This window comes from Dendropsophus ebraccatus, chromosome 6, assembly GCF_027789765.1.
Source record: "Dendropsophus ebraccatus isolate aDenEbr1 chromosome 6, aDenEbr1.pat, whole genome shotgun sequence".
NCBI lineage: Eukaryota > Metazoa > Chordata > Amphibia > Anura > Hylidae > Dendropsophus > Dendropsophus ebraccatus.
Genome location: NC_091459.1, coordinates 23,017,639 through 23,033,123, shown reverse-complemented (window position 1 = coordinate 23,033,123; position 15,485 = coordinate 23,017,639). Strand labels below are relative to the sequence as shown.

General features: G+C 42.0%; 1 protein-coding gene across 1 annotated transcript; it reads left to right on the top strand.

Moving 5' to 3' along the window:
* Positions 1–224: 224 nt before the first annotated feature.
* On the top strand, positions 225–6,360 carry LOC138794689 (indolethylamine N-methyltransferase-like). The gene is made up of 3 exons (XM_069973498.1): positions 225–444; positions 2,650–2,857; positions 3,727–6,360. The coding sequence occupies exons 1-3, from the start codon at positions 297–299 to the stop codon at positions 4,142–4,144; spliced, it is 774 nt and encodes a 257-aa protein (XP_069829599.1). The 5' UTR covers positions 225–296; the 3' UTR covers positions 4,145–6,360.
* The last annotated feature ends 9,125 nt before the right edge of the window (positions 6,361–15,485 follow it).

Sequence of the window (15,485 nt, the reverse complement as noted above, 5' to 3'; positions counted from 1 at the left end):
ATACTGTCCAAAATACTACATGTGAACCCAGCTTAAGAGTCAATGCCGGGGGTCCCTTACCGTTTCGGATAATTGAACTGTATATATATTTATGCTTAAGGCCATTTGCGTGATCTGCGCATCATCAAATTCCTTGTATACATTACTAAATTAAACATTTAATGTTTAAACAAGAAAAGAATTTAAATGGGTTTTCCGAGCAATGATAAAGGCAGTCTGATAGAATTCTAATATTTCTTATCACAAACTTTTTTATCCTTGGTAGGTGCGACAGCCGAAACATACAACAATCAACAATGGCTTCGAGTACTCTCAAGCATTATCATGATGAAGAATTTGATTCCAAATTATTTAATGAGACTTTCTTTTCTCATGGGGGAATCAGTATAATAGAGGAAAACATGGTATACCCGGCGAAAATACTGCATGACCTCTTTTCTTCAGGTATCTATACATTTAAATATATTTTTCAATTACTGTACAATTAATTCCAATTGTTGGTATGTTAAAAAAGTTGCACTCTTTTAATGGTGCCTTCATTTGTGCTGAAATCCATCACAGCGGATTTCAAGCAGTGAGTTCCGCAGTGAAATCTCGTGATTTCTAGTACTGTAATTTTCTATGGCTTTACTTATGTGCGGCAGATTTTAAACCCACAGTAGCCACTGATTGGCTAGGCGGGACACCAGGGAGTCGGGAGTCTGAGAATCAGGCAGGAGCGCGGCTAGGTAATGTATTAGCCAGGCAGTAGTGGGATAAGTGGGAAGGGGCTTTACATACTCAGGCCATGTTCACACAACCTATAACAACGGCCGTTCTGTGATATGGCCGGGTCACAGAACGGCTGGTGTTACTGAAGATCATACCGGCCATTACTGCAGTACCAGCTGGATGATCTTCATTTCTGAATTCACCACTGCACACAATAGAGCGTGCAGCCGGAGCAGATACTGCCTTCTAGGTAGTATCATCCTTGTAGGTAGGTCTCCATTGTAGTTATGTCCCCCTGTAGGTAGGTTCTTCTCTTGTAGATAGTATCCCACTGTAGTTAGGATCCCCCTTGTACATAGATTTCGCTGTAGGTAGGTCCCACTTGTAGTTGTAGATAGGATAGTTCTTCATCCAAGTGGTATCTCCCTTGTATGTAGGTCTATCTATATATGTATTTGTAGGTCCCATCTGTAGGTAGTATCTCCTTTGTAGATAAGTCCCCCTGTAGGTAGGATCCCCCTGTAGATAGAATATCCCCTGCACCCCTCTGTAGGTCATATCTCGCTGCAGGTATTATTACCCCTGTAGAAAGCCCCAGGAGGTAGCTCCTTACAGGTAGACCTGTCCCTATGTCATTTCTGTGTACCCTCCTACAGCAATTGTTATTTTCTTGTATCTCCTAAAAAAGACAACAACTGGTACCAGTAGTGTTAACTCTTTTCGTGGTAACACCGCTCCTTTCTTGACTTAGAAACAAATTGTCCTACCCACCACTTCTCACTCTGCTTTCTGTTTGGACCCATGCTATTTTTGCACATTACGTTTGGGCAGTACCTCATTATTTGCTTATTAGCTTAGCTTGAGAACTCACCAGAGGATTAACTAACCTCCTGGTGGGTCACTTTGAGCCTGTGCTAATGTCTTTATGAAGGGAACATATTGTCATTGACAATTGGGGGAACCTTTCGTTGAGAGGTCAAGACTTAGGGCCCGATTACACAGAGCAATAATCGGCCGAATCAGGCTCAGTGTAATAGAGACAATGATCGGCCATTGAAAAGAGCGTTGGTTGATCATTTCTTTAGGTCCAGATCTAAAATCATTGGGTGTCGGGCACGTATCGCTATGTGTAATAGCTGAAGACTGTAGTATAAAATAATAAAGTATTAAAATACCACGTTCCCAGATGTCCTCTGGGGCCTTCCCTGGTCTCTGCAGCTCTGTCTTTTGCTTCCTTCCGTTCCGGTCTTTGAACTGACAGGCCACAACCGCTCAGCCAATCACTGGCCAAGACAGTCTGTGGCCAGTGATTGGCTCAGCAGCCTGACGGTGTAGAGACCGGAATGGAAGGCAGAGCTGCAGAGACCAGGAAAGGCCTGAGGACACCAGGGAAGGTGGTAAGGTGAGTTAATACTTTATTATTTTACACTAAAGGCAAGGGCTGCACAGACATCGCTAACAATGTCCATGCAGCCCTTGCTGCCCAATCCTGTGTAATTGCTCAGTAAATGAGCGCCGATCTAACAGATTGGCACTTGTTTACAGTTTATGATCGGGCTTTGTAATAGGAACCTTAGACTTGGAAAAGATGATAATGAATACAAAAAATTAAGAAGACTGTACAACTGATAAGGTGTGGATGGGAGCTCAAAAAGTGACTCTTGGTAGACAGGGATTTTTTTTTTAATTGCAGTTTGTTAATTTAGAGGAATTTCACACATTAATGATGCTGGTTCACTATATCGCTACACAATATCCTCTAGTATTGACAAACATAGATAAATAATACCTTATCAAGTAACTAACAAATTCTAATGGCTCACCTACATGGATAGTTAGTATCAATGCATGGTATCTGAGCTGCCTTAAAGTTATACTGTATATCAATAGGACATATATGTATTATGTTCTTATTTGTCTTTACTTTTACCCACACAGGTGAGGTAAAAGGTGAAATTTTGCTTGATATAAGCATGGGGTCAATAATGTACCAGCTCATTTCAGCCAGCAATTATTTTAAGGATATCTATGTTTTGGAATTCACTGATGCTAACTTAAAACACTTTAAGAAATGGCTGGCAAAGGAAGAAGGAGCCACTGACTGGTCTTTTGCTTGCCAAAAAGTTTGTGAGTTCGAAGGAATCGGGTAAGAAACTTTTACTTTTATTAACATTCCAGAACAGACATTCCAATGCTGCTCATTCATAATCCAATGATGCACATTAACATGAAAAATATTTCCTCAAGAAGATTGGACTATTAAACCATGGCTACTCTTTGGATTTTTGTGGTACAACTAATTAATTTGAGCTATTATAAGGGAATCCATCAGTACATTTGTGCCGATTGAGCTCCCAAGAATGCTGCAGAGATGTTGCTAGAACATCTCCTTCCATACCGGGGGTTGCGTGCTCTGAGGCTATATTTCTTCGTGAAATGATCTTTAATCAGGCACATGGCTCAGGAAGAGAGCCGTGACTAGTCATCTGGGTGGTGTCCTAGTCATGGCTCACTGCCTGTTAGCACGCTCTCTGGCGGTGATTGACAGGCAAGGAGGCCCGTTATGGATAAAGCCACGGAACACACAACCCTCGGCACAGTAGGAGATGTGCAGCGACCCTGGGAGCTCAATCGGCACAAATGGGCTGATTGGTTCCCTTTAAGCTACAAAGTCCAAACCATAACTATGATGTGTATGCAATTTTGTGGACTGCAGTTGACACTTAAGACTATGGGGGACATTTACAAGAGGGGCAAATTTGTATGACTCCTCTAATGGGGATCAGTGGATATTTTGTTCCTATATCTTGTGACTGATTTATTAAAATGTAGCACTGCTATAGTGAATTCATCTAAGTAAAAAGGCATGGGGAGAGATAGTTCCTACTCCTGATCAAATTCTCCCCTGCCGGCCGCTAGATTAAAGAAAAAAGTTGGACTTTTCCTTTAAGCCCCACCATCACTCAGTAAAATTTAGATGTTTTATTGAAACTGAAATGCTTTGTTTCATTTTAGAGACATGAGTAAAGAAAAAGAAGATCAAGTAAGAAGAAAGATTAAAGAAGTTATTAAATGGGAAGACTATGAAAAGAGTTGTATGAGTCCTCAACTTGTTCCAGAAGTGGACTGCGTTCTCAGTCTCTGGGTATTAATCCCAATTAGCAAAACTAAGAAAGATTTCCAAAGAAACTTGAAGGAATTCACATCAAGGCTGAAAATTGGAGGGCATCTTATACTCTTCGTAGGGCTGAATATGACCTTCTATAAAATGGGAAAACACAAGTACTGCTTTCTGAGCGTAGATGAAGACTTTGTAAGAGAGTCCGTGATTAAAGCTGGGCTTGTGATTGAGAAAGTCGATTCACTGCCACGAAAGGTAGACACTGACATAGTTGACTATAAGCATTTGCTATTTGTCTTGGCTCGCAAGTAGAGAGTTCTTTTGCTTAGCCTTTCGCTAATAGTTCTTTAAACCAGATACAGAAAACGTGGCAAGCTCCATAGATATTACATTTTATTGGATTTAAACTGTCCCTTCACTTTAACATCTTTCAGCATGTCCTAGAGACACAACAAACATTTTGATTGGTGTTATCTGGTTATTAAGACACCCACTAATTATTAAAGGAGAAGTCCAGCAGATTACAAGTACCATCTTACCTCTCACTGTGCCTGCGGTGAGCAATGGGGCTGGCCTTGGGGCCACCACCTTCATGACACAGCTGGTGGACTGGGCGCTCAGCCAGTCAGTGACTGGGATGGGACGCCTCTCCATTCACTGATTGGCTGAGAGGCCAGTCCATTAGCCAGGACAGGCCTTTTCCCCCAAGCTGTGACGTCATCACAACTTGGGGGAAATGCGAAATGCCTTCCAGCGGGGATCCCGGGTCCACTCCCACCACTTCCCCCAGGCACAGGGAGAGGTAAGTTAGTACTTGTAATCAATTTCTCCCCTGCCGGATTTTATAATCGGACAGACTTCTCCTTTAAATTAAACTGGGAGAAGATCACAGCTAAGAATTTTACTCTCGCTGCAGGAGATGATCCATATTGTCTTACCAGGGAGACTGTCTCCTGCCCTGAGCTTGAGAGTGAAGCTCTTAGTCAATTGCTTCTCCCTTCTCGCTATGTAACAGTCAATGGGAGTCTGAACAACTAAACATTATTATTCAAAAACGTTTGACATGCCTCTAGGATATGATAAAAGTTTTAAAATAAAAGTCAACTTGGCACGAAAAGACGTTTCTCGGCACTACTAGGGACTCTGGTACTGCTTAAACATTGTTAGGAACACGTGTTCCTAACAGCTCACTTCTGTAGTCCAGTGGTGCTGAACATAAATAAGTCGAATTTTCCATCTAAATCCAACATGTAGGAATGAAATGCAGCACTCACCAGAAATTGATTGCAGTTAAAACTTTTAATCCATTCAGGTCTTGGAAATGTGACAGAACAGTACGGTAATGGACTGTTGCACGCATAAAAAACATGATGTATTAAACGTGAAACAGTCTGTTGCCTAACTGTTCTGTCACATTTACAAGACCTGAATGGATTAAAAATTTTAAGTGCAATCAATTTCTGGTGAGTGCTGCATTTCATTCCTACATGTTGGATTTAAAATAATAGTGCTTATTTAAAATAATTGTACTCTAGCAATAGGAAATGATTTTGTGTAGAGATAAGCGAATCAACCGTTTATAAATGGTTGAATTATTAGATTTGCATAACTAAAATTCTCACATAAGAACCTTATATAGGTGGTTAGTAGGTTTGTAGGACTCTTTACAATCTGTTAGTATCTAGCTCAAATATTAAGTTATAATTAGAGAGGTGTGACTCAAGCATGCTTGAGTTGGATTGCTCGACATTTGAATACTAGTGGTTGAAGAAGTTAGATGTCCTGAAAAAACATGGGTACAGCCATAGGCTCATCTTCAGTTATCATGATTTCTATGCATAGAAATGTGCTCTTCTACAAACATTGTTACTTCCAATGTATGAGGGAGACGGCCACCTGCTAAGACTCTTCAGTAGAGGGCACCTTAGCTATTAGCGGTTGGTAACTGTACATAATGTGCTGTTACATTTCCAAATACAGAACATTCAGGTTCCTTATTGGAGGTATTACGAGGTCATTCTTTACTCAGATTCTTTTTTTTTCACTAGTAATTCTTTGTCTTAGAAAATACTGACAGAAGTCTGTGTAACTATCGTTCAATGTCATTACCGCTAAATTGCTTTGGTTTATTGTTCTCTGAAAAAAGAACACTTCTGCAGTAATTTCCAATGGGATCGTGAGAGAATATGACACGAGTACAAAGAAAAGCAAGTAATTAAAGTTACTGAGAAGATGTTCTGATTCTCAACAACTGTATCTCTTGTAACGCAGCGCTAATTATATTTAATACTTATATATGTTGTCAATTTTAAGCTTAAAATGATTCAGATACTAAAACCTGAATAAAAAAGGGTGAAATAAAAAAAAAAACTATAGTGCACTGGACAATTAACTTTTGCAATCCATATGTATCTAATAATCATGATGTCAAAGGGAGCAAGGGTAAAATAATTTATAAACATTCCTGGTAATTATTAGTAAAAAAGTCCATTAATAAGAAGTCTGCTGGCAGGCGGGTGTGGATGTAAAAATAACAAAATAAAGGGGTTATCCAGTGAATTTTTTTTCTTACAAACCAACTGGTGTTAGGTAGGGGACAGGAAGACACGGACAGGTAAAGCCCTGAAGCTGGCACCCGCCCCACTGTCCCTGCCTAATTGCCTCAACTGCTCTAAGTGGCAGCGGACAACTGGTCGACAGTCCCTAGTCCTCGCTGAGTGTAACACAAAACAATACAAGACAAAACAAACACAATCAAGACATAGTCAGAAGTCCGAGTCAAACTAAACGAGCAGCAAAGTACAAAGTCTTGTTCAAGTGGGTAGTCAAAAGAGAAAAGCCGAAGTCAGGTAACCAGAAATCAAAGCACAGACAAGAATGCTAGATCAAGTAACACTAGGGTAAACTAGGTACAATCACAGGCAAGGAACCTGAGACAAGTGAAGGTACTTATAGAACTAGGAGTCCCAGCCCTGCCCAATACTGACTGCTGACTGGGAGAGTCAGTTGTCAGTCAATATCACTCTGATCACAAACACCTAGTGCTGATCAGCAGGGGGGGTGAAACACTGGACACGGCTACATGGAGGAATAGCAGAGTAGAATCTAAAAAGCAGCCTGGTTGCTATAGAAGCCATCGGTGTGCCCCTAGCAACCGGGGCCCCTAGCAACCTAGAGTGGTTGCTACGTATGCTTTGGGTGCAGGCATAGGCGATGCCAGGAGCTGAGCGGACAGCCGGTGTCCTATCAGAACCCCCCCCTCTGGACCTCTGGACCCCTGGACCCTCACGAGAACCTCCAGGTTTATCAGGGTATTCCAAATGGAAACCTTTAATCAAATCAGGGGAATGGAGATCTTGTGCAGTTTCCCATGTATGCTCCTCCGGACCATACCCCTTCCAGTGTACAAGATATTGTATGGTCCAGCGGATTCTTCTTTAGCCTCATATTCTAGCTCACTAGCCCACCCTGGACCACAACTGGAAGTGGAGGAGGACATGTGACTATTGGAGGAATGTATTTCTTTACAAGGCTTTTGTGGAAAACTGGATGGATTTTCAAAGACTGGGGTAACTGTAACTTAAAGGATACCAGGTTGATAATTTCCACAATGGGAAAAGGACCAATATATCAGGGAGGGAATTTAAGTCAGAGACGTAAATTCTTGGTAGATAACAACACTTTCCCCCCTACCAGATACTGGGGACCGGGACAGCTTTGTGATTAGCATACTAAACTTGTTTTTGTTGGGATACGGTTAGAGTTGCAAGACTCGCCGCCCAAACTGTGCACAGTTTTTTGGTAAGTTCTGCAACGGAAGGGAAGTGTGACTCTTGATTGGGAACTGCAGTAAACCGGGGATGATAACCATAGTTACAATAAAAGGGGGTTTGCTTATTGGAGTCGTTGACATGGTTGTTTAGGACAAACTAAGCCATTGGTAAATATTCAGACCATGTACCTTGGTTATCAGAGATATAACATCTTAACTGCTCAAGGGATTAATTAGTACGTTCCATTTGACCATTTGTTTCCAGGTGGAATGCTGATGAGAATGACAAGGATATTTTATATAGTTCACAAAAAGACCTCCAAAATCTGGACACAATGTTGGTAGGTACCCCATTTAATCGGAGGATATGATGAACAGTTTAGCAAGGGTTTTAGCAGTAGGCAGTTTTTTTTTAATGCAATAAAATTACCCATTTTGCTAAAACTATTTACCACCACCCAGATTACGGTCTTCCCCTGTGAGGGGGGAAGATCAGTTATAAAATCCATTGACAGATGGGACCAGGGGCGACATGGCAGTGGCTGGGGAAGAGCTTCAGGCAGGGACCTTGGGGTTTTAGCTCAGGCACATGTTTCACAGGATTTAACATATTCCCGAATGTCCCTCTGCCATGAAGGCCAACAGCATGAACGAGACAACAGATATCGGGTCAGGGTGACGGGCCAGTACAGACGCATGGATTTCTTTCAACACTGCTAATTTTAGATGTACAGGAACAAACAGCTTATCAGGAATTACATCAGCAGGCACATTATTTTGAGATCTCAAAATTTCCTCCCTTAAGTTAACGAAAATACTAGCAAGCCCGATGCCTGGAGGTAGGATGTTTTTGGGTTCTACCTCAGGCACGTCACAAACACAAGCTCCGGGGCAAGGCGTCTGCCTTAGTATTCTTAGACCCATGACGGTATGTAACTATAAAAGTAAAACGGGTAAAAAACAATGCCCAGTGGGCCTGACACGGTTTTAGCTTTTTTGCTTTGTTTAGGTATAGAAGCTTTTTATGGTCAATCAAAACCATTACCTGATGTCTCGCTCCTTCCAGGAAATGTCTCCACTCCTTAAAGGCCAATTTGATGGCCAACAGTTCTCGATTACCAATATCGTAATTGCTCTCGGAAGTGGAGAATCTCCTAGAGAAGTATGCCACAGGCCTCAGATTGGTATACGGTTCTCTTTCCTGGGAAAGCACCGCCCCTATACCACATTCTGAGGCATCTACTTCAACAACAAACGGGAGATCCAAGTTAGAATGCACCAAGACGGGAGCAGTAGAAAAGCTCTTTTTTAATTGAGTAAAGGCCTGTTCAGCCTCTGGCGACCAAGAAGCTGGGTCTGCCTTCTTCCTAGTTAGCTCAGTCAAAGGCTTGACAGCAAGAGAGAAATAACGTATGAACTTTCTATAGAAATTGGCGAAACCCAGGAACCTTTGGACCTCCTTCAGAGTAGTAGGCCTCGCCCACTGTAATACCACTGCTAATTTACTAGGGTCCATTTGTACCGCATCAGGAGTAAGGATATATCACAGGAACCCAAATATTTAGCATATAAGGAATTCTTTCTTTCTGAGCTTAGACAACACCTCACAAATGTGTTTTTGGTGGGACGTCTGGTGAGTAAATGAGGATGTTGTGCACGTATACCACAATGAATTGAACAAATAAATCACGGAATATGTCAATGACAAACTTTTGGAAAACAGCTGGAGCGTTACTGAGCCCGAAGGGCATCACAAGATATTCGTCACCCATTCCTAATCCGGATCAAGTTATATGCCCCAGAAGGTCTATTTTTGAGAACCAACGGGCACCTATCACCTGGTTACGAAGATTCGGGATCAGTGGAAGGGGATGCTGGTCCCTAATAGTTATTTTATTTAGTTCCCTGTAGTCAATACAGGGACATAATCCACTGTATTTCTTTTCCACAAGGGAAAAAAAGCACCCATGGGCGACACAGAGGGACAGATGTGACTCTTCCTCAAACTGTCCTGTATGTATTGGCGCATCGACTCTTGCTCCAGGGGGACAGGTTGAAGATCCGACTTTTGGGAAACCTGGCCCTGGACATAAGATTGATGGCACAATCATACAGATGGTTAGAAGGCAAGGCGTCAGCAACCGCCTCATCAAACACATCACGAAAGTCAGCTATAAATTCCACTACAACCCGGCAGGTCACCAACCATTTGGGGACCACAGCCAGCCACATAACAAAGCAGGTACTAACATCACACCTGTGTGCTGGCAAGCACTGGTGTCACAACAATACCATCTTTGGCTGAGCTAACACAACACCACTTATACCTTTATCTCCCCACCAGGGGCGGATTAACTTTACTATAGACCCCGGGCTGTTCACTAAGCTTGGGCCCTTCCCACCCCACTGTAACTATGGCAGCACTAGCCTGGCGTTCATAGTACAGGACAGATAATGTCATGATGTCCTGATTTGTACAAAATTGCCAAAAAAAATGTGATTTTTTGCAAATCATGGCGGAAGTGTAGCCAGGAGACAGTACACCCCTGAAAGTATAAGTCTTTTTGGGTGGTCATGGGCCCCCCAGGAGCTCAGGGCCCCGGGCTGACGCCCGAAATGCCCCTATTATAATCCATTACTGCTCACCACAAACCCATTAGGCTGAACATAAGACCCCAGATAATCAGCATTAAAGCTTAGTTCAAGTCCCCACAGAAATACACAGCTCAAAAAAATTAAGGGAACACTAAAATAACACAATACTTTGTTCTGTACAAAGTTGAATGTGCTCACAACAAGATCACACAAAAATCATCAATGGAAATCACATTTATCGAGCAATGGCGGCCTTGATTTGGAGTCACACACAAAGTTAAATTGAAAAAACACACTCCAGGCTGATCCAACTTTGATGTAATGTCCTTAATGAGGCTGCATATTGAATGTGTGGCCACCACGTGTCTGTATGACTTCCCTACCACACCTGGGCATGCTCCGGATGAGGTGGCGGATGGTCTCCTGAGAGATCTCCTCCCAGACCTGGACTAAGGCATCCGCCAACTCCTGGACAGTCTGTGGTGCAATGTGACGTTGATGGATGGAGCGAGACATGATGTCCCAGATTTGCTCAATCGGATTCAGGTCTGGAGAACGGGCGGCCAGTCCATAGCTTCAATGCCTTCATCTTGCAGGAACTGCTGACACACTCCAGCCACATGAGGTCTAGCATTGTCCTGCATTAGGAGGAACCCAGGGCCAACCGCACCAGCATATGGTCTCACAAGGGGTCTGAGGATCTCATCTCGGTACCTAATGGCAGTCAGGCTGCCTCTGGCGAGCGCAATAAGGGCTGTGCGGCCCTCCAAAGAAATGCCACCCCACACCATTACTGACCCACTGCCAAACCGGTCATGCTGAAGGATGTTGCAGATAGCAGATCACTCTCCACAGTGTCTCCAGATGTCTGTAACACGTGCTCAGTGTGAACCTGTTTTCATCTGTGAAGAGTACAGGGGGCCAGTGGAGAATTTGCAGATCCTGGTGTTCTCTGGCAAATGCCAAGCGTCCTGCACGGTGCTGGGCTGTGAGCACAACCCCCATCTGTGGACGTCGGGCCCTCATACCATCCTTATGGAGTCGGTTTCTAACTGTTTGTGCAGACACATACACATTTGTGGCCTGCTGGAGGTTATTTTGCAGGGCTCTGGCAGTGCTTCTCCAGTTCCTCCTTGCACAAAGGTGGAGGTAGCAGCCCTGCTGCTAGGTTGTTGCCCTCCTACGGCCTCCTCCACATCTCATGGTGTACTGGCCTGTCTCCTGGTAGCACCTCCAGCCTCTGGGCACTACACTGACAGACACAGCAAACCTTCTTGCCACAGCTCGCATTGATGTGCCATCCTGGATGAGCTGCACTACCTACAGTAAGTCACTTGTGTGGGTTGTAGACACCGTCTTATGCTACCTTTAGGCCTGAGAGAAATGACAAAATGCAGAAGTGTGATTGACTTTAAGTTACATTGTTTTGTTTAAGTGTTCCCTTTATTTTTTTTAACAGTGTAGTTTATTTTAAAGCACTGATCAGACCAAGCTACAGGGTTTCCCAGGTTTGAACTCCCCCTAACCTGTAATCCCCCAGCTTCCCACTACCGCATCAGACTTTATGGTGCTGTTCGCCATGACAGCCAGGGACCTAATAAAGCCCCTCGGTCTGACAAAAGCCCCTGAGACTGAGAAGAGTAAAGAAAACTTCGATAATATGTTCATAAAATTAAAAAAAAATAAAAATAAAACAAATAACAATTGCCTCTTTCCAACAAGAAAACCCTCATGCAGTTTCATTGATGAAAATATAAAAAAGTTATAGGTGTCAGAATATGGCAACACAATAACAAATGATTTTACAAAAATGTTTTTATTGCACAAAATGTACTAAAACATAAAAAAAAAAATTGGAACCCGATAATCATAAGGATTGCTGAACAAAGTTGACCTGTCTTTAATCCTACAAGGTGAACGGAGTAAAAACAAAATTGAAGAATTGCCGTTTTGTTCCATTCTTCACTTTCTGCCAACAATAAAAGTTTTTTTTTAGTACATTTGTACATTCAGTATAGTATGTAACCCAAAATGCTAGCGGTTATGGCTCTCAGAACACAGTTGTAGAAAAAAACAACATAAAACAACACTGTGCCCTTGTGGGCAAAAATGGGGGTGGGGGTGGGGGGTTGATTTGTTGATTTACTAAAACCAGATTACAGCAACAATTTACACCTGAATTCAAGCATAAATTGTGATGCATGCAGAGATCACTATCCCTTCTCCCCCTTCCTGGTGTGAGTGGTGCAGACAGCAATAATGTTTTTTGAATAAATCCCCACATTTTTGTATTTCAACGGTATATAGGAAAGTAAATATGTAATCCATAGAAATTAATTTCTGGGTTCATCTTCAGGTTGACCCACAAGTTCGGTTGCTGGCTTTCTCACGATTTCAGGGCCTAAAGCAACTCTGTACCCACAATCTGCCCCCCCAAGCGGCTTTTACCATCAGATAGCAGCTTTTAATCCAAGATCTGTCCTGGGGTCCGTTCGGCAGGTGATGCAGTTATTGTCCTAAAAAAACTACTTTTAAACTTGCAGTCCTGTGTCAAATTGGCGTGGCCTAGAGTACTTATGTCCTAGGATTGCAATGCCTCTCTGTCCCTCCTCCGTGCGCTTAGGATTTCTCCTAATCACCACTTGTCTAAACACTGCACATGTGCAGTGTTCAGACAGGTGATGAATAGGAGAAATTGTTCTAGGGGCATTCCTAATGGTGAGGAGGGCGGGGAGGAGGGACAGAGAGTCGGTGCAGGCCTAGTTCACAGACACTGTAGGCCATGCCAATTTGACACAGGGCTGCAAGTTTTAAAGTTGTTTTTTAGGACAATAACTGCACCACCTGTCGAACGAACCCCAGGACAGATCTTGGATTAAAAGCAGCTATCTGATGGTACAAGCGGTTTGAAGGGTCAGATTGTGGGTACAGAGTCGCCTCAATTTTTTTTCCAAGAATTGTTTCCAACAATTGTGTTTTGTTTTTTTTTACTTTGTAAATGACACTCTTTTCAGACTTCAGAGTCGGATATTTCTTGTCAATCTGTTACTATATTGTTCCGGTTGACAATTTTGTCATGTATCTCTGGTGACATATCACCCTTGAGGCATTTTAAACCAGAGATTCATTTCACGTTGGATCAAAGATTGCTTCTAAACATTGCTCTCTAAATGCCATTATTTGCACTGTATATTTATTCCCAAGCAATTGACATGGAAACTGTGCCTGGCTGCCATGGTACATAACAATACTGTCTACAGTGTCGTCTAAAGTGATCTCAAAGGTAAAAAAAAGAAGATATTTTGTATTGGTGTTATTGTCATACATTAAAAGTTGAATAGAGCCAATCCCTTACTTGTCAACTCGCAGTTTATGACAGTACATCCCATTGTATGCCGACAGGCTCCGAAAACAGCTTACTCAGGAAACAATGCAAATAATATAGCACTTATTAATAGAGATGAGCGAACTGAGCCACCCGAACCCAGATTCGTTCTGCACTGTTCTGAGGGGTTTAGGAAGATGGCGCCGCTAATGTAAAAAGCAAAACAAAAAATAAACATTCTCATCTGTCCGCGATCCCCGGGTGGCTCTCTTGTCCCATCCCTGCATCTTCTATGGGGATGGCCCGCTCGGCCTGTGATTGGCTGATTGCTGCCACCTCTGTCCGAGACTGGAACTGTCCAGAGCATGAGAATTTGCTGTTGCTCTGGACAGAGGTGGCAGCAGAAAGCGGTGTGTCTGAAAAGAAAACACCACTTCCTGCCGGACATACAGCAGCTAATAAGTATGGGAAGGCTTGAGATTTTTAAATAGAAGTAAATTACAAATCTATACAACTTTCGAAAAACCAGTTGAAATAAAAAGATTTTCGCTGGAGTACCCCTTTAATATTTCAGATGTAACCTTGTAATTCCCCATTCTGCCTACAATGAATTTACTACAACTGTATTGAAAAAACAGACTTGACATTTTGTAAGTAATCAATAAGGACAGGGATTAAGAAATGCAAATATTTGGATTGAATAGTCTTTCTGCTCTTTAACAAATATGAAAACGTAAAGAACACGATTCGTCTTGACAGAACAAGAAATATTTAATCCGATACTTGTCTGTTGTTTACTTCAAGGAGCTGCTATAGAGGTTGATGGGATCTGCTAATCTGGGAATGGTATTTAATAGACATATCAGCAGAAAAGTTTGTGTGATCCAACAAAAAGAATGTCACCGGAAAGGTTAAAAACCTGTCAGGTCTGTTTGGCTTTCAGCAAAGGTTACGAGAAGCAATCTTCCTCCCTTTCAATTAATACTTTTCAGATGAACACCGAGGCGCCAACAGTTTTCACCTGCTTTATGCTTAGGGGCGTGCACAGAAATTCAATTGGATTCTGATTACCTACTCCAATACCGAACTAAGTTCCCTGACTTTTAGGAATAGCTGTCAGCTACTTTTACATAGGAGGAGCCATGGGGGGAAAAAAAATATTAAATCTCTTAACTTTTTTTCCAGCTTCATTCAGAAGGTCAGAGTACAGTATGTATTATGCAAGAGCTAATAGCACTATATAGACAAAAATATTGGGACACACCTCTTAGTGACTGAATGCAGGTGTTTCATTTAGTTCCATTGCCACAGGTATATAAATAATAAATAATAATAATAATAATAATAATAATAATAATAATAATAAAATAATAATAATAATAATAATAATAATAATAATAATAATAAAATAATTATAAAAATAACTCACCTGCCAATGCAGTCTGCTTTTATTTGTGGAAGAATAAGTTGTTCTAAAGAGCTCACTAAATTCTACCATAGTACTGTAATAGGTTGTGACAGTCGCAGTCAGTTGGCCACACCTCTTCCCTTCTAGATCTTACAGCAGGGGTCCCCAAACTATATACAGAAAGTTATATAGTTTTGTAATTCACTTCTATTTAAAAATCTCAAGTTTTCCCATACTTATCAGCTGCTGTATGTCCTGCAGGAAATGTTGTTTTCTTTCCGGTCTGACACTGCTCTCTGCTGCCACCTCTGTCCGAGACAGGAAATGTCCAGAGCAGTAGCAAATCCCCATAAAAAAACCCTCTCCTGCTCTGGACAGTTCCTTTCTAGGACAGAGGTGGCAGCAGCAGAGAGCACCGAAAAGAAAACAGCACTTCCTGCAGGACATACAGAAGCTGATAAGTATGGAAAGACATGAGATTTTTTAAATAGAAGTAAATTACAAATCTGTATAACTTTCGGAAATCAGTTGATTTGAAAGAAAAATATTTTTA